Source organism: Hirundo rustica, chromosome 6 (genome assembly GCF_015227805.2).
Source record: "Hirundo rustica isolate bHirRus1 chromosome 6, bHirRus1.pri.v3, whole genome shotgun sequence".
NCBI classification, from domain to species: domain Eukaryota; kingdom Metazoa; phylum Chordata; class Aves; order Passeriformes; family Hirundinidae; genus Hirundo; species Hirundo rustica.
This window is the reverse complement of record NC_053455.1, coordinates 59,828,401-59,849,555: the sequence shown is the minus strand read 5'-3', so window position 1 is coordinate 59,849,555 and position 21,155 is coordinate 59,828,401. Positions and strand designations below refer to the sequence as shown.

Sequence of the window (21,155 nt, the reverse complement as noted above, 5' to 3'; positions counted from 1 at the left end):
GAAGGAAAACGTACTCCTTAGCTTTTGTTTGGCTTAATCTCGAGATGATTCCCCTTGTAGGAGAAAACATCATCTGCACAGGGAAAGCTGAGTCACTGGTACAAATCTGGTTACTTACAAGTGACTCCAGTGATGGAAAAGCCATTTGTGCAGGAGTAGAAGTCCCAAAACAGCTCCCCATGGGACTGTGCCAGAGAGGGGAGCTGGGAGGAGGAAGCTGAATGTGGAGGCGTTCCCCAGCAAGCTTTGCAGTGCAAACCCCATCACTCAGTCCTGTGCTGCTCACAGAGCTTCCAGGGATGGGGGCACGCAGAACATCCTGAGCTTTTAACTTCCAGTTCCTTCTCCCTCTCTGGGGCTGCAGGCTCCCCCCTGGCAGATGTAGCCTTGGGATTGGCTCAAGGACAGCTCCCTGCCCTTAATTCCCCTGGCTCACTGTGCTAATTCTGCTCTGTTAATCACCTTAGCATCAATGTAAGGTGCTTCACGCCAATGGACACTTAGGTGGGTCACGGCTCAGTGACACCTTTGCTCTTTCTGCATCAGCACCTGCACAGAGGTGACTTGTCCCTTGCCTTTGGTGACCTTCCCCATTGTCAGGCCACCAGTGCCATTGGGCAGAACCAGGAGAAAGGAGGGAAGCACCAATCCAACTTTCCATCAGACTGAGGGCAGTGATAAATAATGTCTCAGGAGAGCTGGAGCAGTGTCTGATGATCCCATGGTGCTTTTGGGCAAGGGAAGTTTTGCAACCACCCCAAAATCTTGGCAGTTCTGGCAGATATTAGTCCTTAATAGGAGAGGGAAACTGGGTTCCAAATCTGATTCATTTCACACTGGAATGATGTTTTTGTGGAGAAGACCTCGTGGGCTGTGTTTGAGTAGTGCCTGAACAAACTGAATTGGGAAACCCCAAACCCACAGCTTTCTGTTGTCAGCAGTTGGGCATTGCTACTTTCTCCTCACTGTGCTGGTTTTAAAAGCCTGGCTTTACACATTCACAATACACAAATTGCTTGAGTTCCCAAACCCTCTCTCTTACTGCAGCATGTGGGACTCATCCCTGTCCCAACACCACCACATCCAGGAGAGCTTCTCTGGAACCATTTACTAAATAATTCACAAGAGACCTTAAAAACTGTTCCTCTCTGTTTAGAGAGGGACATTGCAGAAAGGAAATTGCACCTTAATCTCCGTCCTCTGTTTTGTGTTTGATTCATTTGTGCAGGCTCAACATCTCTTTGCTTTTAATTCTTTATTTTATGCAGACAGAAACATTCCCAGGGAATGCTTTGGGCGGGAAGGGGTCTCTAAAGATCATCCAGTTCTGGACTTGCCAAGAAGCTCCTGCTGCACCATTCAAGCCCAGACATTCTGTTACTGTGGAGCTGTTGATTTTCTCCGGGGATGTGGAAGGAGTCATGGTGCTGGAATGCTGCTGGAACACTGTGGCTTCACCATTCCTTGCCCTCTAGTGCTGTTGGATTCCGTTTCACTTGCATACCTTCACCAAATCAGGTGTTCAGTTTTAGCACTCTGAGCTCCAACATGATGGGCAGACAAGAACGAGCAAGGCATGGAATTGGAACTGGCAGCAGCGCTTCGATTTCTGTTCACATTTTATTTCCCCCTCCCCAGGGTAATGGTGAAGCACAGGCTCTGCTGCTTGGCTCCATTTGGAGTTGTGAGCATGGCCTAAAGGTTTGTGGACTTGCAAAGGCTGATAATTTAAACTCTGAATGATTTACCTGGAGATGCCAGACCAGGAACTGGCTCCAGCTGAGAAACCAACAGCATCTTCAGCTCAGAATCCAAACTTCCAGGTTTTATCAGGCATCTGTAAGCAATAAGGGGACAAAACACCTAGAGAAAGTGCAATATGGCTCCTATGTTTTATAAAAAACTGCAGCTGCTGCTTAATGAAGGCCAGGCTAATTGAGGCCAATTAAATTAATCAGACAAGTGAACCAGCCACACCCATTCCAAGGAGGATGGGTGCAATCACAGGTAATTACTGTCATTAATCCTCTACTTGTCATCCCCACAGCCAGCACCTGGCCAAAGAGGTTGGGGAGTTACCTAACTGTGCTCAGGAGGGTGCTGCAGGCGAAGGTGGTGCTTCCAGGTGAGGATCCTTCTTCTTGGCCTTTTCCCACTCCTTTGTCAAATTTCTGCTGAGCCTCCCTTGACCTGAGCAGCCTGGGCTTCACCTTCAAACCTCAGCGGTTGGCAGAAGCTGGAAAAGCTCTGACACGGGATATTTTAGGGCACGTCATTGTTCCCCTCAGTGAAGCTTACGTTTGTACCCTCCAGCCTCTGTGGGGGGTAGATAACATCTTTATTTTTATTTTATATTATTATTTATTTTTATAATTTTACTTTCTGCTGTGGGGCAATGATTCACCTCCTGTCTCGCTCTGGAATTCTGGTTTATTCCCTTTATACTCTCTACAACATGGTTTCCAAGTGGATAATAAGTGTGTGGCTGGAAATGTGAATGGAACATTCACCTTACAGCAGCTCCAGCAATGCCCTGTTCTGTAGAATCCCCAGGACAGAGGGATGGTGTAGGGAAGACTCAGTATGGAAGCGTTTCTCTGTGATATCTGAGGAATTTAGGCTAATTTTTCAATAAAATATATGTTAACATGATATAACCCAGCATGAACACTAGAAAAGAGGGGTTTTCAGAGGCTGAGCTTATTGTTGTTTTGGGTTTTGTTTTGTTTTGTTTTTTAACAGAGTTTTAAAAACCTGTTGCAAGAAGGAAGCTCACAAATGTGGAAGTGTTCAAGATCAGCTTGGAGGGGATAAAAACTCTACACCTGAAGCCGTTTCTCCCCATGCTGATGCCACACACAGATTATGGTGTGAAGAAGTTTCCTGAAACCTCTAGAACTGGGCTGCTGCAGAGTAAGTAAAACACGATTTATTTATTTTTTTAAAGCAATATTGTTCATGGCTGAGGCTATCGATTTGTAACCGTTAATTTTTATGTACATGCCCCCTGTGTTTGCATTAGGGGAACCTGTTTATTCTGGGATGAAATGAAAGCCCTAAAAACAGGGTCATTTTCTGCTTTGAGTTCTGTGACACCCCGCGGCACCTGCTTTTGGGCAGGATGAGTTTGCCTATGGAGCAATTCCTGTGGACTCTGGCAAGCTCCAGTGTTGGTTTTAGGGGACAGATAAGTATAATCTGGCCATCAGTTTGTCTCCTGACCCTTGACAGACAGCCTGTGAGTTTCCTTTGTCTGCCCCTCCACCTGATGGGCCGTGTTTCAATGGGTTCATTTGGCACAACCAGCTCTGTTAAAGGCTCTGGGCTGACCTCAAGAGTTTTGACCTAAAATCCACTGCTGGTGTCAACCCAAAATCCACCAAAGTGTTGGATGGAACTGTGGGTTGGAAAAGCTGCTGCAAGGTGCTCATCACACCCCAGAATGAGCCATGAATGGGCACAAAATGGACTTTAAGAAAACTGTAAAATGCTTCTATGAAGTTTTCACAACAGTTTTGTTCTCAGCTGCCTCCTCAGACAGTCTGGAGGCTGAGTTTGAGTGGCCAGGCAAATCTTTGACAGGAAAATCTCCTTTCCATTGTTGCTTGCTTCTAGGATGAGGGGAAGCAGCAGCATTGATCCTGAGATTGTGAAGGCTAATAATAAAATCCATGTGTGCTATTAAAGTCAATGGTATCAAAGTAATTCCATTAATTTTACCACGTGAAGTGGAAAAAGGGCTTTCCACACTCACTGGCTAACAGCTCTTCCATAAAAAGCCCCAGAAAAACCAAGGGAAGCCATAATAAGCAAGTCTGATCCAGGTCCTTTTTTAGTTTGCTTCCACAGTGTTCTTGGCTTGGGATCTGATTTTGAACTGCTAAAAAAAAAAAAAAAAAAAAGGTTACAAGGCTAAATCTGAAATTGGAGCTTGAATCACCCTTTAAGTCAAATCCTACCCTGACTCTTTACAATTCTGCATTTGAACATGTGTTTGATCTCAGACCAAAACCTGGATGGTGACATTCCCACCCTAGAGATGTCCCTGCTTGTGGATTTGTATGGCAGAAGTCACTCCAAGAGGGGATAAATTCCCTGAGCACCACTGACTCCGCAAAAAAACACATAAAGCATTTGTATGGTCAACAAATAGTTATGATTTTATTGAGTGGTAGAATACACAAGGAAAAAAAAATTGTTCTTTTTGAGTGATTGATTTCTTTTTTTTTTTTTAAGAATTTAAAAAAAAAGAAACAACAACAAAACCCAAAAAACAGGAGCTGTCCTATAAGGAATGCTGGTTTGCTGTTTTAACATTGGAAATGTTAGGGCATTGTTAGGAAGGCTTTCTTGGGAAAGCATCTACTAAGGAAAAGGATGTCTTTGCCCTAATGAAGACCTCAAATCCAGCCAGAGAGCTCAGCCCCTGCAGCAAGGGTTCCTGATGAACCTCCCAAGCTCTATTTCAGTGAGCAGTTGAGATCTAGACTCCTCAAATCCATGCTTGGAGGGAGAACTCCAAGGAAAGTCCCCTAATTCCCACTGCGCTCCTCCCTGGAAACTGGGGGCAGAGGGTCCCTGCTTCCAGAGCTCTGGGAAAGGGGGGCTCAGTGTGAGATCCAGCTCACTCTGAGGTGCCTGTGGATGTCACCAGTCCCTGCCACCTCCTCTGAGCCTGAGCTCTGCCCTGTCCTGCCCTGTGTCTCCAGCACAGCCCTCCAGGCAGATTCCAGCCATGCTGGGAGATCCAGATTCCAAATTTCTCCTCCTTCACCCTCAGTATTTTTCCTCCTACTCTCATGCATCCCTCCCCAACCCCTGACCTTCCCAAACTTCTCCCATCTCTCATTCTCCTCCCAAAACACACCCAGAGGCCTCTCTTTGCTGCAGTTTGTGCTTTTCTCTGCCATCCTTAATCATCCTGGTCCTCCAGCTCCTACTCCAGTCCCCCAGAGTGAGTGGAGAGAACAAATCCAGTCCTTCCCTGGCTGTTGTTTGATTCTCTGCCCTGAAACCATCTCTGTGTTTCCAGCTCCACATTGCCACGTTATGTAGCTGGGTTCAATAAATCCTGGCAGGCTCCCAGCACCTCTTACTGGCTTAGGGGTTTTTAAAAATTATTGTTATTAATGTCTGTGTCTCATTACAGTACAAATGAATGACCTTTATCAAGAGAAAAAGTGGACAAGATTTCATCTCATCATTTTTCAGAGAAACTGGTGAGTTAAGAGTCATCAGAAAGCTGAGCTGAAAATTCTGTTTCAGTCATTTTGATGGCAGATTTTAACCTGTTCGTGTCTCGCTCATTGCTGCCTTGTTGGAGGCAAAGCTCATGGGAAGTTTATATCCATCTACATTTCCAGTCTTACTGAAACTTCCGGAATGTCTCCAGGTAAACCTAATTTTACTTGGTGAACAATGATAACAAAGCAGAGTGATCCAGACTTCCAGGGCTCTTTGTCTGGGATCTCTTTGACCTGCTCCAGTTAAAGAGTGGAGAGCTTGTAGAATCCTGGATGGTTTGGGTTGGAAGGGACAATAAAGGTCATCCAATTCCACAGGGACACTCCCTAGACCAGGTTGTTCCAAACATCATCCAACCTGGCCTGTAACACTTGCAGGGGCGGGGTGTCATCAAGGAATCAAGGCACGTAGAAAACAGTTCAAATTCCAAGATAGAAAGCTGGGATTTTTTTGGAAGGAGAGAAAAAAGCTGTATGAGCCAGAGGGGCTTTGCCTGAAAAAAATAATGCATCTTTTTTTTGGGAAAAAAAAATGCCCATTTGCCTAAGAACTGATCTTTCCCCAAGATCAACCCAAACAGTTTCCCAAGAAGAAAGGTGAGAAGAGAAGGAGGGGACAGGACTAAGGAGGAAAATTTTTGCTCTGGAAATAAGACAAAAACCCCCAAGGGCTGTCAGAAGAATAAACTGGATATTTAAAAACTTGCACTGCTGCTGCCACTGCGCTCGTGGGTCATCCTTGCTGGAGCACAGTGAAGTACATTCAAGGAAGAGATGCACAAATTAAGGCAGTGCTGATGAGGTTAGCCAAATTCCAGGCTAGCTCCTTACTACCTGCCTGGGAGCTCACAGCATGCAGAAGGATGTTATTTATGGAGCTTGTCACCCTGAACATTCCTGGTGGTACCTGGGTGAGCAAGACCCCCAGAACAAGCCCTTTACAAACCGTAAGTATTGCTTGCTGAAGTTGCAAGATGCTGAATTCCCCATATGTAAGCAAAGATAAAAATCTCATTTTATTCTCCAAAGCAGGGAAGGGAGTACATTTTTTTTTATTTTTTTTTGCAACGCTGGCCACAGTCCCAGAGTCGTCTCTGTTCACGATGAAACACCTTGCTGATTCCCTGGGATGCTGCTAGGATTCAGGGATTTGATAGAGAAGATCCAGTTTCAGAGTTGAGGGAAGTAATGAGGCGTGCAAAGTAACCAAAGTCTCCTTCCTGGTGTTTCCAGGGAGCACCGAGGTGATGCTGGAGCTGGAGGCTGCTTTTGGAACCACAGCCCTTTGTCCTAAACCAAATAAATCTTCTGCTGTGTTGCAGCTGAACCCCTGGATTTATCTGGGGTCAGGTTACCTCTTCCAGAAGCACCTGGAAGCTGTCCAACCATATCTCCCGATAAGCCATTAGTGAATTTTGGTAATTAGGCGCTGGGCAGAAGATTGAGTTTTAGACAACTTGGGAGAGGGTTCTCCAAAGGTCTCACATCAGCAGCATGGCCTGGGCAGGGCTGATTCCAGCTGGGATTCTTGGAGCAGCTCCTCCTTTTGCAGGGAGAACTTTCCTCCTGTGATTGTTCCGAAGGGAAGGGTGAACAGTGCCATGGCTCCTGGCCTGGGCGGGCAGGAAGAGGCTCGGTGCCTGCCAGGCTTATGCAGACAGGCAGAACTCTGGGTTCCTGCAGGGCAGGATGGTGGAAGGGCCATTTGTGGCTTCCCTGGAGCACCGAGGAGCAATTAGCGCGTTTTGCTTGTGTGATTGTTTTGGTCTTTTGTGTGATTTACTGGCAATTCGCTATGCTCGTTAAAGAGAAAACAGACCCTCTCCTAAAGGAGACGTTTTGCTGTTTAAACCCAGAAATCTTCTACCGACCCCTGGGAAGAGGGGCCAATCCTGAAACCACGGCTATCGTTAACCCTGCTATGGTTAGGGGTTAGCTGTGCAGGGCCAGAGTCACAGCTTGCACTAAAGGGATGCTATGATTAGAGAAGGGAAGGAGGCAGGGAAAGGAGCGAGCTGGGTTCTGGACAAGGCTGGAAGAGCAGTCCAGCAGCTGCCAGTCCCGTGGGATGTGAATCCTCTTTCATACAAACATGGGAAAGAGGCATGAGCTGGCTGAGGTGTCCTTGGATTGCAAACTGAGGCCTAAAATCCCTTAGGTGTGACTCAAGGTTTGTGTGGTTTAGGCAGGATGAGAACGAATCTTGTGAAAAGAAGATCAAGGTCAGATATTAATGCCCCTTTTTTAAACATCCATCATCATCCTCTCCCAATCTTCCGTTCCTTGCACTGCTGGCCTCGCTTTCCAGCCTCTGGAGCACATTTTAAATTTGCCTGGGATTAAACAGGTTTCCTGGGCCTGCAGCAGGAGCAGCTGACAAGACAGGAAATTTCATCCCTTCAACCATGGATTTAGACTGAGATCTGAGAGTAAAAGACACGTGTGATACTGCCCCTGCCCACCCCCCCTGCCCACCCCCATCCCTCTCGGTCACTCACACCTCCCCAGAAAGATTCATGATCACTTATGGAGATAAGCATCCAGCCAGAGATCTCCAGATTTCTTTAGGGACCTGTGGAAAGAAAAGGAGAAGTTTGGGAACCTTGCCTCTGTCGTGAGGGCTGTTACTGAATTTTAGTATCAGCCAAAGGATCACACTCACAGAACCCACCCTCTGTCAGCATGAAGCCATTCCCCCTTGTCCTGTCACTCCAGACCTGTGTCCAGAGTCCCTCTCCAGCTCCTCTGGAGCCCTTTCAGGCACTGGAAGGGGCTCTAAGTTCTCCTGGGAACCTCCAGGCTTCACCCCACCGTGCCTTGGTGCTGCATGGGCCCATCCTAACTGGATTTGAGGACAAAAGCAGGTTTGGAACCAGCGCCCCTGCCCATTGTGGCCACCCCACTTTAATCTGCCCGTGCTCAGAGTGGTTTGTGCGGGAGGTGCCTGGACTGCAGAGCTTTCTCATGTTCCCTGCCATGAATTATTCCGCTTGGAAGAACTGAGACAGCAACATTAACACCGAGCTGCTGGCAAGGACAGTTAGACTCATCTCCAGCTCTGCCTATAGGGAATTGCCTGTTGCTGCTGGCACAGCTCTCAGGGGACACAGCAGGGGCTGTAACCTGACCCGTTTCCCTTTGATTCATCACACTGCAGCAGGAGCCAGCAGCCGTCAGGACAGGGCGGTATAAAAATCGGAATCACTAAGATTGGAAAAGCCCTCTTAAGATCGACCCCGGCACTGCTGAGCCACCATGTCCCCAGATGCCACAATCAGGTTTGTCTATGGGTTAAGTGTTTGGTACTTTGACAGCAACAACACAAATTTCTGAAGTTGCTGCCATGTCCTGCATCCTCTGTGCTAGAAGACATCAGGTGTCCCTGGAAAAACGAGCTGCGGGTGGGATCAGGAGGGCCTTACCCAACGATGTCTACGAACGCTTTCCCAAGAGGCTTCTCCTCATACTGGACTCCATACTTGGCACATAATGACTTCACCAAAGGCTTCACCTTCCAGAAGTTGTGCCGTGGCATCGTTGGAAACAGGCTGGAGAGGAGAGAGAGAAAACAAAGCTGAGAAAACTCACGAGACAAGCGGCAAGGGATGGGCATTAAGGTTTGCTCATCGTTGGTGCCTCCTCCTCAAGCTGCACAAAGGAAGGGAGGCGCAGAGACACCCCTGCTTTACCCTGCTCTGTCTCAAGGAGGTGATGGAAACTGAATTTCCTGTCCTGCCCAAAGCAAAGCCGTGCTCAGGACACACTGAAAGCCAGTTCATGCGAGAAGGGACACAAGTGCAGGGAGAGGGCAGCAGGAGTGAGGGAACAGCCTCAGAGATGGCCACCCATTCCTCTGGGAATAATTGTTTCTTGCTGAACTGAATTCCCAGTGACCTGCTTTTCTACTTCTGGAAGCAGGTAAAGAAGGATTTGGGGGGGACACCTTGTCCTATGCTCTTCCATGGAGATTTCCTAAGCCGGCTCCCAAACCAGCCAGCCTCACCCTAAAATCCATTTCTTTTACACTTGGCTGTTGCCATTGGCAACAGACTGTCCATATGGCCCTGTTTCCCATATTTTTTCTGGAATCTGGTACCCAGCATCCTACACAGTCCCACACTCTATAAAACACTGGAGTGCTTTAGGGGAGGGGAGTTTTCTGAGGTGGATGGTTGGGATTTGAGCCCACAGCCTTTGTAACTGGTAGATGCATAATGGCTGCTCCTAATTAAACCCAAAATTAAGGCTCTGAGAGTGAAAATTTTGAAGCAAGATAGAAAAATGTCATGGCTGTAACAGAAGCAGACTATAACGGAATGATTTTGGGGGGAAGGGATCTTAAAGCTCAGTCAGTTCCTGCCCTGCCACGGACAGGGTCACCTTCCACTAATGCAGGTTGCTCCAAGCCCCATCCAGCCTGGGCTTGAGCACTTCCAGGGATGGGGCAGCCACAACTTCCACCCCTGTGTAGTCTGAGACTCTGTTTCCTTGGTATCCAATCCTGCCCCACCTCATCCTTCCCTCCCCCGGGCTGTGACAGGCTGGCAGTGCCCTCGTGATCCCGGCTCTGTACTCACTGGTGCTCGATCTGGAAGTTCAGGTGCCCGGTGAACCAGTCGTTGAAAAAGGACTGCTCAATGTTGCAGGTCGCTGCCATCTGCCAGGGAGAGAGAAAACTCTGAGGATTAGGGATAGCTCATCCCAAAATCAGGGTGAAATTCCTCGTCCCTGAGCTCTGGGAGTGCAGAGCCTGCTGTGTGCAGCAAGGGGAACTTTAATCTTCCCTCCGGGTCCTAAGGTTATCAAATTCTCACTAGGGGTGAAGTGATGTAGCAGCCCAAGCCCAGATTTTTAAATCTCAGCCTCTCCCATTGTAGATCAGAGGGTTGACAGCAGTACCAAGGTGGAAAACAGGAGGAAAAATGCATGCACACAAAGCTTCCCCATCCCCATGTAGTTATTGTCCAGTTTGCCTTAAGTGCAATATTCTGAGAATATTTCTTAGGTATTCTTGCCATTAATGATCATAAAATTAAATATTTTTTCTTAAAATTCAACCAGATTTTTGATTGGGTTCTTCCCTCACACATTTTACTTGGATTTGCAGGGAGATAGAACTTCAAAAATATCACGAATATGATTCTGGAATAAAGAAGAGGAAATGGAGCACTCAGTCACCCGTCTTCCAGAACAAAAGGAAAAAAGCAGTCTCCAAAATGAAGAGTCAAATTATTTTCCTCAGCTGTTTTATTGCTGGGATCTCCAGGCCTGGCCAAAACACCCAGGAATGTGTTTTTGGATTTGAAATCACATCCAGCTTCAGTCGCCACAGTGAGCCCTCTCTGGACTTGCCTTCAGGAGCAGGTAACCTTTTGATTGTCAAAGTAATTGCAGAACTTTGGAATTCCACGTCTTTCCCCAGCATTGCTGCTGGCTCTGGGAAGAACATCTTTATGGGAGAAGTCATGGACAAGACACTCTACCCTAGTAAGGGTAGTGGTGGTAACACTGGGGGTGGTGGTAACTCTCACACTCTTCCAGTAAATCCCATTTCGGGGTGAGTCAGGGGTGTTTTTCCCCCCTCCCAGTTACCTGGGAGCTCAGCCAGTCTCTGTGCTTCTCAGAATCAATTTCCATTGGAATGTGATTCATCTGGGTGACCCACACGAACCAGTGACTCTCCAGAAACCTGCAAAACCAGGAAAAATCATGACAATTTCTACAGGACGTGGGGACATCAGGCAATTAATGTGGAGTTTTGCAGGGGGCAGCAGAGATTGGATGGATATTTACAAGAAATTGCCTGGAATCATCCTTGTTCTGCAAAAGCAGATGATTCAATTTTGCAATTATGCTTTTTTTTTTTTTTTTTTTTTCCTTGCACTTTTGAGTTTCATCAAAAATTTTGGGAATAATGGGCTGGTTGTGATGAGTTTTCCAGCTTGATTTCTGACTTGGAGCATGCACAGAATTACCTCCAGAGTCAGCTGGGCAGAGGGTGGATGAGGCACTCTGGGAGGGTCCAGCCATGACCAAAGTGGGATCAGCAGTGTGTGAGACCAGGGAATGAGGAAAGGCAGGAGAATCCTGGCTGGACCATCATGGGGCAGGGGAAGATGCAGGGAGAGTGCCAGAGGAGGTGGAACTCGGAGATGCTGACAGGGAAGTAAAGCAATGGGACACAGCAGAGCTGAGGCCGGGCTCAAACAGCACTGGAGGGATGGGAGAGCAGCAGGGATGCCTTTGAGCCCTACCTGACAAACGTGAGGAGACACAGGGATCCCAGGACGCCATAGAACGGGATGTAGGTGATGAAGTAGCGCAGGTAGTAGCTGATGGCCCAGGCCAGGTCCTGGGGGGACAGGAAAAACACCAGGCATCACTTTGCCCATCTTGGATAACGTGTCCTTGCTGGTGATGTTGGGAACGCTGGGTAATTCCTGCCAGCCCCCTGGCCTCCCTCTCTGCTCCAGTTTCCAGCCAGACCCCATAAGGGATGGAGGGAATGTTTCACTCACCGCCCAGAACCTGCGCTTGATCATGGTCGAGATGATTTGGATTTGGAAATACACAGGGATGAGCAGAGGCGGGAAGACTGCAAGGCAAAGGGAGATGGTTTGGCCATCGCAGGGGTGGGAAGGTGTGTGACATGAGGGGCTGCTTCCATGGAACTGGGAATGTGCAGTTTTTCCATGGAGCCTCTCACATGGAGGTTATTGCCAGCCTCAGATGTTTTACATTCCCTTGCTCTACAGGGCAATGTTCCGGGTGCTTGGATATCCCTGAGCTGATCTTGGGACCTGCACAGGGTCCTGAGGAAGGGGGTGGAATGAGTTGGGATTTGAGGAGTTGCTCTGCTCACACAGTGAGGGCTGGAAAGGACAAGTGGCATTCCAGGAAAAGGGAAGAGAGGAGGGTGGATACTTACTGAGGAAGAAGTACTCGTGCTGGTGGTTGTAAGGCAGATACTTTAGCTTCTTCTTGCCGTACTGCAGGACACAAAGAGACAGCTCAGCCTGGGATTGGGACATTCCCAGGTAAAAGCAGGTTCTCTGTAATAATTCTTTGTTTATCGACCAGGGAGTTTTGACTGAATTCCCACCAGCAGGTAAAGAGAATTGGTGTGATTAAATGTCCTGACTTTGTCATTGTGTTAGGTGTGAGCTCAATTTTTAAAGATAATTTCTATTTACTTGATGGAATTTTGATGCACTTCACCTTCTGCCATCCCTGTGTCTGTGAGAAGGGCTGCCAGCACCTCCTTCTTTGCTAATATGAATGTGATAGGCGTATAGTCTGTTTTTTTGGAAGGGAAGGCTTGTAACACCCATAAATCAGGCACATTATTCCCTCTGGGCTGAGTTCTGATTCTGGCCTAATATCAGGTATTTTGAAGTGGAAATCCAGTTTTCCTTGTTATCGCAAATGTTTGGGTTTTGCTTTAAGCAGTAGAATCATGGTCTGCTTCCTCAGTAATACAAATTCTGGCTGAGAATTTTTAATGTTGTATTTCCCTGTGTTGTCTTTGCTGCTTGTCCGTTTTCTTGGGGTTTTGTTTTTAAAACTAGAAATCCTTGTTCCGTTGTGAAAAACGCCATGATTTAAGTGCTTTGGGTGGGTTTTTATAAGCAGGCAGTAAATATTTTGGCTCTGGAGGGGTGGATTGTATTAAAATTAAAATCACTTGATGCTGGAAGATATTTCCTATGGAAATGGAAGGTCAGTTTTGAAATGTTCCTGCTGGAATACTGAGGAACACTGTATTTCCCCCTCATGTTGTTACTTTAAGCCAGCAGGATGAAGTGGCCTTTAGTGGCTTTTTCCTTTCTCTCCAATCCCATCTGCACTGTTTTTCCCAAGTTAACCCAGGACACTTTCCCCTGTGGTCAGGAGAAAGGAAATGGATTGGGAATTAGTAGTCACTGCTGCTCCTCAGCCCAAGGGTTGGCTCCAAACTCCTGTCAGACCACATAGCCAGACGAAATCCCTGGATTAAGCATTTCCTTTCTAGCATTCCTGGAAGTCTTGCCTGCGTAAGTCATGTCTAACAATGGGAGCCAACTCTTGGATTTGCGCAACCGCTCTCCGAGGCCCTCATGGACAGGAGCTTTCCATGTTTTCCCCACTTTTCCTTACCTCAACGGGCTGTGTGTCTCCCAGGACAAAAATGTGCAGCATGTTCACATCTGGGTCCTTCTGGAAGATGTTGGGCTTGGCGTGGTGCTGGAAGTGGCGGTGGTTCCACCAGTTTGCAGAGGCACCCTGGGCAAGGAGAACAAGGAGCTTTCATCCATGGAGAGCTGCTCCCAAGGTGGAATTACCCAATCATTTATAGGAACTAAAGTGATGCGACTCAGACTGTGGGATTTGCTTTGGAAAGAGCAGCAAGCAGGGAGTGGTGAAGTTGTTGGTTGCTATGAGACTGCTGCTTCCAGAGGGATCCCTTAGAATCATCCATATTGAAAGGACACAGAGTAAATACACTCTGAGCAAGTTACAGGTCACTGTGTCTTCACAGAAAATCCCGAAATGGTTTGGGTTGGAAGGGACTTAAAAGTTCATCCAGTCCCAAAGCCCTTCTATGGGCAGGGACACCCTCCACTATCGCAGGTCACTCCATGGGCAATGGTCACCAACTTTTTTTGGGAAGGTTGAGAGCCTCCCTTCCCTACTCTGCCACAGCCAAAGTGATGCATTCCCAGAACTCTCTGGCTCCACGATTCCCTTTACCTTCAGGTGTCCAATGACAAACTTGTGGACAATGTGGTTCCAGGAAGACTTCTTGAAGACAGAGAGGTGTCCAAAATCATGTTGCAGCCACCCTGCCTGGGCCTGGGATGAGGGGAAATCAAATAGTTAGGAAGATATTGGGAATCAGAGCTAAGCAGGAAAGAAACAGAGATGGAGGGCACGTTGGGAGTGTGAGGAAGATCTCTCTTTGTCACCTGGGAAGTTGTAAGGATGCAGGAAAGGATGAGGGTTGTGATCCAGCCGGTCCCGAAGTAGGAAACCATGAGCCAAGCCAAAACCTCCATGGCAAGGATGTGGCCCAGGTAAAGGGAGAAGAACAAGGGGCTGGCTCGGAACAGGTTCATGTCCTCCGCTGTCTTCCGCAGGGTCCGGAAATCCTCCACCAGCTGGGACTGCAGTGGGACAGGCAAGAGCAGGGTGAGGCTTGGAAGTAAGCCTGACTGAGTTGTGGGATGGATGGAGGCAGGATGAGCTCCATGCTAAGGACCCTGGCTCCACATTCCAGCTTTTTGCCTTGTATTCCTATGAATAAACATCCTGGCCGGGCAGAGCCCACATCCTGACCTTTTGGACCTGGAGCCAGGAGAGTAATCCAAGCTCTGTTGAGTGTCACATCACCTGATGGCTCTTGTCTGAATGAGCTTTCTAAGCACTAAGAAGAAGCTGGAGCAAGAGGGAATTCAGTGCTATTGTGCCTTTTTCCAGAGCTGCGATAATGAGCACCCACTATCACCCATCATCCATTCAATCCCTGGGCCAGCTCCTGTGCAGCCATCCATGAGGAGCATTCCCGGGTCACGGGGCGCCAGCGTTGTCCCCTCTATTGTGAGTGACACAGATATAGCACAATCATGGCCAGCCACAAACAACGGGGCAGGATCGAGTTTCCTGGCCAGAGCCAGCTGTGCCACGCTCTGGGCCTGAATAATGGATGAGCAGGGATACAGAGCTGCCCTGAGGATGGGCACCGGCTGCTGCTCCTTAGCAAGGCCACCAGAATGAGACATCTGGGGACTTGTGTTTTGGCGCTTGGTTACCAGCAAAGGAGCAGCAGAAGGGAGAACAGTCACCAGAGCTCGTGCACAATTCCCATTCCATATGTCTCAGCTCCCATTTCACTTCAGGATGGGCTCATTCCAGCCTGGGTGGCTGGAATGGGCTGCCAGAAATTGGCTGTTGGTGGCTCTGTGGGAAAGAAAAGGTTTGTGCAGCCAAAAGTGTCACCCCCTTTCCACACATATTTGAATCCATGACAGGATGAAAATACTCTACATGGAGATGTTCAGTCACTGAGAACTTCTCTCCCTCTCTGGAGAACTTCCCAAATGGAAAAAACGTGGTGGGAATAGCCACCCTGAACCCCAGTTGAGGAATAAATACTCACGTTTTTGTCTCGGTCCTGGCTGGGCTCCCCTGGAGCGAGTTCTCCAATAAGCAGCGGCTTGAGAAACTTCTGCACCAAGGTGGGATTGATATGGAAGGCCTGGAATGCATCCTGGAGTGGAAAGAGGAGGAACTGTGTGAGATCCAGGAGGAAGATGTGCTTCCTATTCTCTGTGTCATTCCCACCCACCTCCAGCAGTTGTGGAAGATGGGGGCCAGGTGACCTCCAGCCCTGTGATCACTTTTTGGGACATTAATTCCACTAAAGCCTGATGAATTTGCTGTCCTGGGAGCGGTGAGACCTGGGATGGCATCCAGCCATATGGTGAAAGGCACCTCAAGAAATTCTTTCTGAGCAACTAAATACTTAAATCCTGTTAATTCCCTTAGAAGGTAGGCAGAGGGGAATTTGTGCAAATCCCTCATAGGATATAAATACCCTTGGAAAGTCTGCTCCTGGAGGCAAGTCAAGAGAGGGGGTGACTGTGGTGACTGCAGCTGGATGTGACTGCAAACACAAAACATACTCCTGGGTGTTTTGGCCAGGCCTGGTGATCCCAGCAGTAAAACAGCTGAGAAAAAAGTGGTGACTTTTCAGAGGAATAATGCCTTGTTTGTGGAGTCATTTTGATCCTGGATGCTGGCATTCATGAGTTTATCTGGCTCTTTCTCTATTCCTTCCCCCTGCCATGTATTTTTGTCTGCCTGTATCCCACCAGGTGCCTGATGCTCGTAGTGAGATCTTGGCCAGATCCTTTCCTATGGTGCAGTTGGAATTTTAACCCTAAGGACAGCAGCTGGGACAGAAAGCTGACCTAGATCAGAAACCCTCACTCTGTCCTTGCCCTTTCCTTGCTGCACGGAACTGGAGTCAGCTCTTGGAATTCACCTGGGAGAACAGGAAAGGTTGGTTCCATGAAGTGTTAAGAAAGCATGAAAAAAAAGAAAATCATTAAAAACAGAAGTCAGGAGAGCCATGCTCCAGCCTTTCCACCTTTGTCCCATTGCCTAACAATTGTAAGGACCAACTAAGATCTCACTCCTGGCTCTAAAGATAAAGGGCAGACTGGAAAGTGTTCCCTGTGTCCAGCTGACCCTTCTGGGAGCTGCCCTCCATCAAAAGTCTGGCATTCAAAAATGCTAGGCAATGACCTCGGGCTCAAAGTCCACCAAAATCAATAGAAACTTGGATCCAGAAATGTGTCACTGAAATGTTGACTCTGGCTCCTGGTTTCCCTCTCTGGAACGATTTGCAGAAGATGTGAGAGAGGAAGGAAAAGCAGAATCAGGGGGGAAGCGAATAGCTGACTGTGCCTGCTGCGAGGCTCCACAGTCCTGTGTGGAAAAAAAAGGGGGAAGAAAGGGAAAGAGAGAGAGAGGGTGACACATAAGTGTTAAAAAAATGTTGATTCAGTATTATTTTAACTTCTGGGAATAAAAAAGTCTTTGGAGGTCACATTGGGTGCTCACTGCCTGGAGATCCTGCAAATGATGGAAGCATTGGATTTTTTGTTAAGTATATCTCATGAAGCTCCTGTACTAATAGGTCCCAAATATAAGAGAGCACCTGGATTTTGGAATTGTTCTCAGTTCTGTATTGCAGGAGATAAAAAGCTTCAGGGAAAAGATAATCCCTGGGAAATGCGGCGTGATATTGGCACTTGACCCTCCCAACTTTGTGATCTACTGACCAAATAAGCCGAAGTGTTTTATGGGATGTGGGAATTATTCCAACTGCTTTTGGTGAGAAAAAAAGCTTCGTATAGTTGAGATATAAGCTGTACTTGAGCATTGGGAGTGTTTAGAGCAGCAGCACAAGGATTTTCTTTTTCTTTTCCGTGTTCTGTGCATGAGGTGACACCAGAACAGGTTGGCCCAGACTCGGATGTTGTGTTTAAAAAAAAATCAGAGAGCTGTGGAATGCTTTGGGTCGAAAGGGACTTCAAAAATAATCTCATTCCGCTCCCCTGTCATGGACAAGGAACCTTCCATGGAACAGGTTACTCCAAACCCCATCCAACCTGGCCTGGGACACTTCCAGGGATGTGGAGCTGCAGCTTCTTCAGGCACCTGTGCCAGGGCCTCCCTACCCTGACAGGAAGGATTTCCTCCTAAAATCCGATCTAAACCCACGCAGGGTCAAGGCCAAGCCTTTCTCCCCTGAATGAGAGAGGGTTTTCTGCCTGTAAGTGGTTGTTCACCACAGGGAAGCTGCAAAACTGATGCCAATCCTGGTTTAGTGCTCGGAGCGGTGATTTAACAATTTCAGAGCGTTTTTAAGGCCGTGCCTTCATGGAGTGTGGGATGCAGTGTAGGGTGGGGAGGTAGGGGGAGAACCTGCAATCCTGGAACCACCAACCTGTGTTTCAGCCTCCCTTTCAAGCATTCCAGACAACTGCAGTAGCAGATGCTTTTTGGTTGCTAATGGAGATACTGGAGTTAAATTCTTGGGTATAGGAGTCAAACTCCTCCTGTTTCAGCAGCTCTGTGTTTAAGCAGCTGAAAGCAAAACCTAGCCCATCTTTCTGAGAGAGGAAGCTGTTCATTCAGAGGATTTACTGAAAAAGGGCAGAAGGGCCAAAATGTGGCTCAGTGCTTCAAGGAAAAGAATGGAATATAACCACAGGACGCAGGGAAGTGGGGGCTGATGGAAAGGGGAGGTTCTGCCAAATAATTTTGTCACACATGGAGCCTCCTGTTGCTAAGGTGTCAGGAGCCATGGGAGACCGGCAGTTCCTGTTCCTGCTTGGTCTCTGCACGTTTTGGGAAAAGCTCTGAGGTGGCTTGGATTTCATTAACACGCCCTGAGGGAAGAACATGCTCTCTGGATGCACTTCTGAGGAAGGTGGTTTTAAGGGGAAATCCAGACAACAAACAATTTATTTCTAATTTGTTCCTGTTTCAAGGTTGGGATTTTTTTGTTGTTGTTGTTTGGTTTCTTATCTTTTATGTTGCTGAAACCTGAGAGGTGGCTGAACCCAGCGAAGAAGCAGCTGGAGCAGCAGCAAATGGTTTGCTGCTTTTTTTTTTTCCCCTTCTCTTTTCTGTAGCAACCTGTAACCAAAATCTCCAGAGAATTTTCTACTAGGGGAAAAAAAAATGCTAAAAAGCTCCTTGTTTTAAAGCCTCCTCACAGAAGCAACTTTGAGCCACAGCCTGGCCTCTGTTTAACCCTTCCTGTGCTCGGCTCTGTGACTCCGCATGACACACTGCGAAAGGGGAGATTTGGGACACTTTGCTCCTGAATTCAGGGCTGGAGGCACGGCACAAGCAGGACACAAAGGCAAACTAGCAGGGTTTAAGCGGAGCAATCCCTTCCAACCCATCGGCTCCGGGGAGGGGAACGTGCATCCGCTCGGACCGAGCTGGGAGCAGCGAAAGGGCTGAGCCGTGTGTCCAGCAGGTGTTGGGGAGATGGGGACAGGGGACAGCAGGCAGCCGGCTCCCTTCGGGGGAGGGAAGGAGCTGTCAGGATGCTGGTGGAGCCGGGAGAGCCGCGGGGGTCGGTCCTTACCGTGGCATCTTCGCCGGCGCAGTGGCTGATCACTCGCTGGCCCCCCGGGTGCCTGTTTGCCCACTTGGTGACATTATAAACCTTTCGCTCTATCACCAGCCACTTGTCCGTCCTCAGGTTGTGCTTCTGGATCTCGTCCCAGGTGTAGAAGCGGATCTGCGCCGCCGGCTCCCCCGAATCCCCCCCTTGCTCACCCCCTTTCCCCATGGGGCCACTCGATCCTTTGTCTTCTCGACCAAAGAGGGGAAGGGGCGGGGGGGAAACCTGTCCCTGCGCCTCTCAGGGATGTGCCGGAGGGGAAGAGCTTTCCCGGCGGGATTGAACTCAGCTGATCCTCTGCTCCCTCCCTTCGCCTTCGCTCATGTCCTCCCTTCTCTTTGTTTCTCGCTTCTCTCCGCCTGCTCGGAAGTGCCCCCTAGGCTGGCTGTCCCCGCACTGATGCACTTTATCCTCGCACATAGCCCTGTGTTTTGAGGAAGCTCGGCCCCTTCCACCCACACCTCCCCCCCCTCGCACCCCCCTCTCGGGCATCCCCCCCCGGGCATTCTCCTCCCTCGGCATCCCCTCCCTCTCCCAGCATCATCTTTTCTCCCTGGCATCCTCCTCCCTCCCGGGCATCTCCCCCCCCCTCACCCCACCACCCCAAACTCATCCTCCTCCCCCTTTCCCCGGCATCCCCCCCCGTTCCCGTTCCGCTCGGTGCCCGGGGCTCTCCCAGCGGGATCAGCCGAGCCCCAGCTCCAATCCCGGCCGTCCCGCCGCCCTCCCACTCCTGCCCATTGGCCCGTCCCGATCTTTCGAATGGCTGCGGGCCGGGACCGCCGGGGCACGGGAGGGTGGGAGCCCCTGGCCTCCTTCTCCTCCTCCACCTCCCGCCCCGAGCTTCGTGTCCTTCAGATTTTTTGGCTCCTGCTGTAAAGAGCTGCCCCCGCCGTTTTTCTTTTTTTTTTCTTTTTTTTTTTTCCCTTCTGTTTTCTTTTTTTTCCCCCTTCATTTCCTTTTCTTCCCTTTCCTCCTTCCTCCCCTTCCCCACTTTCCCCTCTTCTCCCTCTTTCCCCTCCCTTTATCCCCCTTTTCCTCCTTCTCTTTCCCACTTTTTCTATCTTCCCCCTTTCCCCCGTTTTCCCTTCTTCTTTCCCCCTTTTGTCATCTCTTTGCCCTTTTCTTTCCCCTTCCCCCTTTTTCCTCCCTTCTCCTCTTCCCTCCTTCTCCTCTTCCTGCCTTTTCCCCTTCCACTCCTTTTCCCTCTTTTTTCCCTTCACCGCCCCTGCTTCCCCTCTTTCCACCCCTTTCTCCTCCTTCCCCAATTCTTTTCTTTACCATTTTTACTCTTTTTTAACCATTTTTACTCTTTTTACTCTTTTTTTACCTTTTTTATTTCCCCCTTCTTTTTCATACTTTTTTCCTGGACTTCTCACCCCACTTCTCGCTGCTGAGCTCCGAAAGGAGCTGTTGCTGTTCTGCCCGAAATCTGCATTGTTCTGCTCTATTTTTTTGCTGCCGCTGGTGGCCTGCCAGACTTCACAGCTTTCCTGTGGCACAAGCAGAGCTGGTTGAGCTCTCCTGCCCGAGGCCATGCTTTTATTGACAGGTGGGATAATGCCATCCATGTTTGCCATCTTTTCCTTGCCGTGGGGCACTTTATTGTACGCAATTCCCACCGTGAGGTTACAAGCAAGGTGTGGCATTGCACGGGCGAAACCAACGCGGGCTGCGTTCCCTGCGGCTTTGCTTATGTCTGACAGGACCTGTGGACACTTCCCGGGGCCAGCCAGGTGTCATCCCCAGTTTTTTCTGGTGATAGGGATCTTCTCCTGTGATTATTTAGCGTAAATAAGTGGGAGGATTTTTAATCCTTTCTGTAGTGGCAGAGGCTGGGCCTAAGCAGGGGAAAGAACCGACAGGGTTAATCGTAGAATCACAGAAGGATTTGGGGGGGAAGTGACCTTAAAAACCATCCAGTTCCAATCTCTTGCCATTCACAGGGAAATCTTCTGCTCTAAGACCCATCTGACCTGGCCTGGAAGACTTCCAGGGATGGGGCAGCCACAGCTTCTCTGGGCAACCTGTGCCAGGACCTCAGCACCCTCACAGGGAAGGATTTTTTCTGATTTAAATCTCTCCTCTTTAGCTTTGTGCCAAGCCATGCTGGAGCTTTCCTCTGTTTCTGCCTGGTGTGAATGCTGCAGGATGGCTTCAGCCTGTTAAACAATCTTTGCCTGTGGTGTGGGGAGAGGAAAGTCAGAAATGACAGGAATGTTTTG

At 48.7% G+C, this 21,155-nt stretch overlaps 1 protein-coding gene and 1 long non-coding RNA gene across 2 annotated transcripts; one reads left to right on the top strand and one right to left on the bottom strand.

Annotated features, from left to right (window-relative positions):
• The first annotated feature begins 435 nt into the window (after positions 1-435).
• On the top strand, positions 436-5,284 carry LOC120753814 (uncharacterized). The gene is made up of 3 exons (XR_005701233.2): positions 436-2,125; positions 2,743-2,913; positions 5,150-5,284. It is a non-coding gene; the product is annotated as an uncharacterized LOC120753814 (long non-coding RNA).
• LOC120753732 (acyl-CoA 6-desaturase-like) lies at positions 4,134-19,373 on the bottom strand. The gene is made up of 13 exons (XM_040066401.2): positions 18,892-19,373; positions 15,379-15,489; positions 14,189-14,386; positions 13,974-14,075; positions 13,380-13,505; positions 12,172-12,232; positions 11,762-11,838; positions 11,498-11,595; positions 10,836-10,932; positions 9,821-9,900; positions 8,666-8,791; positions 7,742-7,815; positions 4,134-7,616 (listed from the first exon to the last, which is right to left on the bottom strand). The coding sequence occupies exons 1-12, from the start codon at positions 19,096-19,098 to the stop codon at positions 7,764-7,766; spliced, it is 1,335 nt and encodes a 444-aa protein (XP_039922335.1). The 5' UTR covers positions 19,099-19,373; the 3' UTR covers positions 4,134-7,616; positions 7,742-7,763.
• Positions 19,374-21,155: the final 1,782 nt, after the last annotated feature.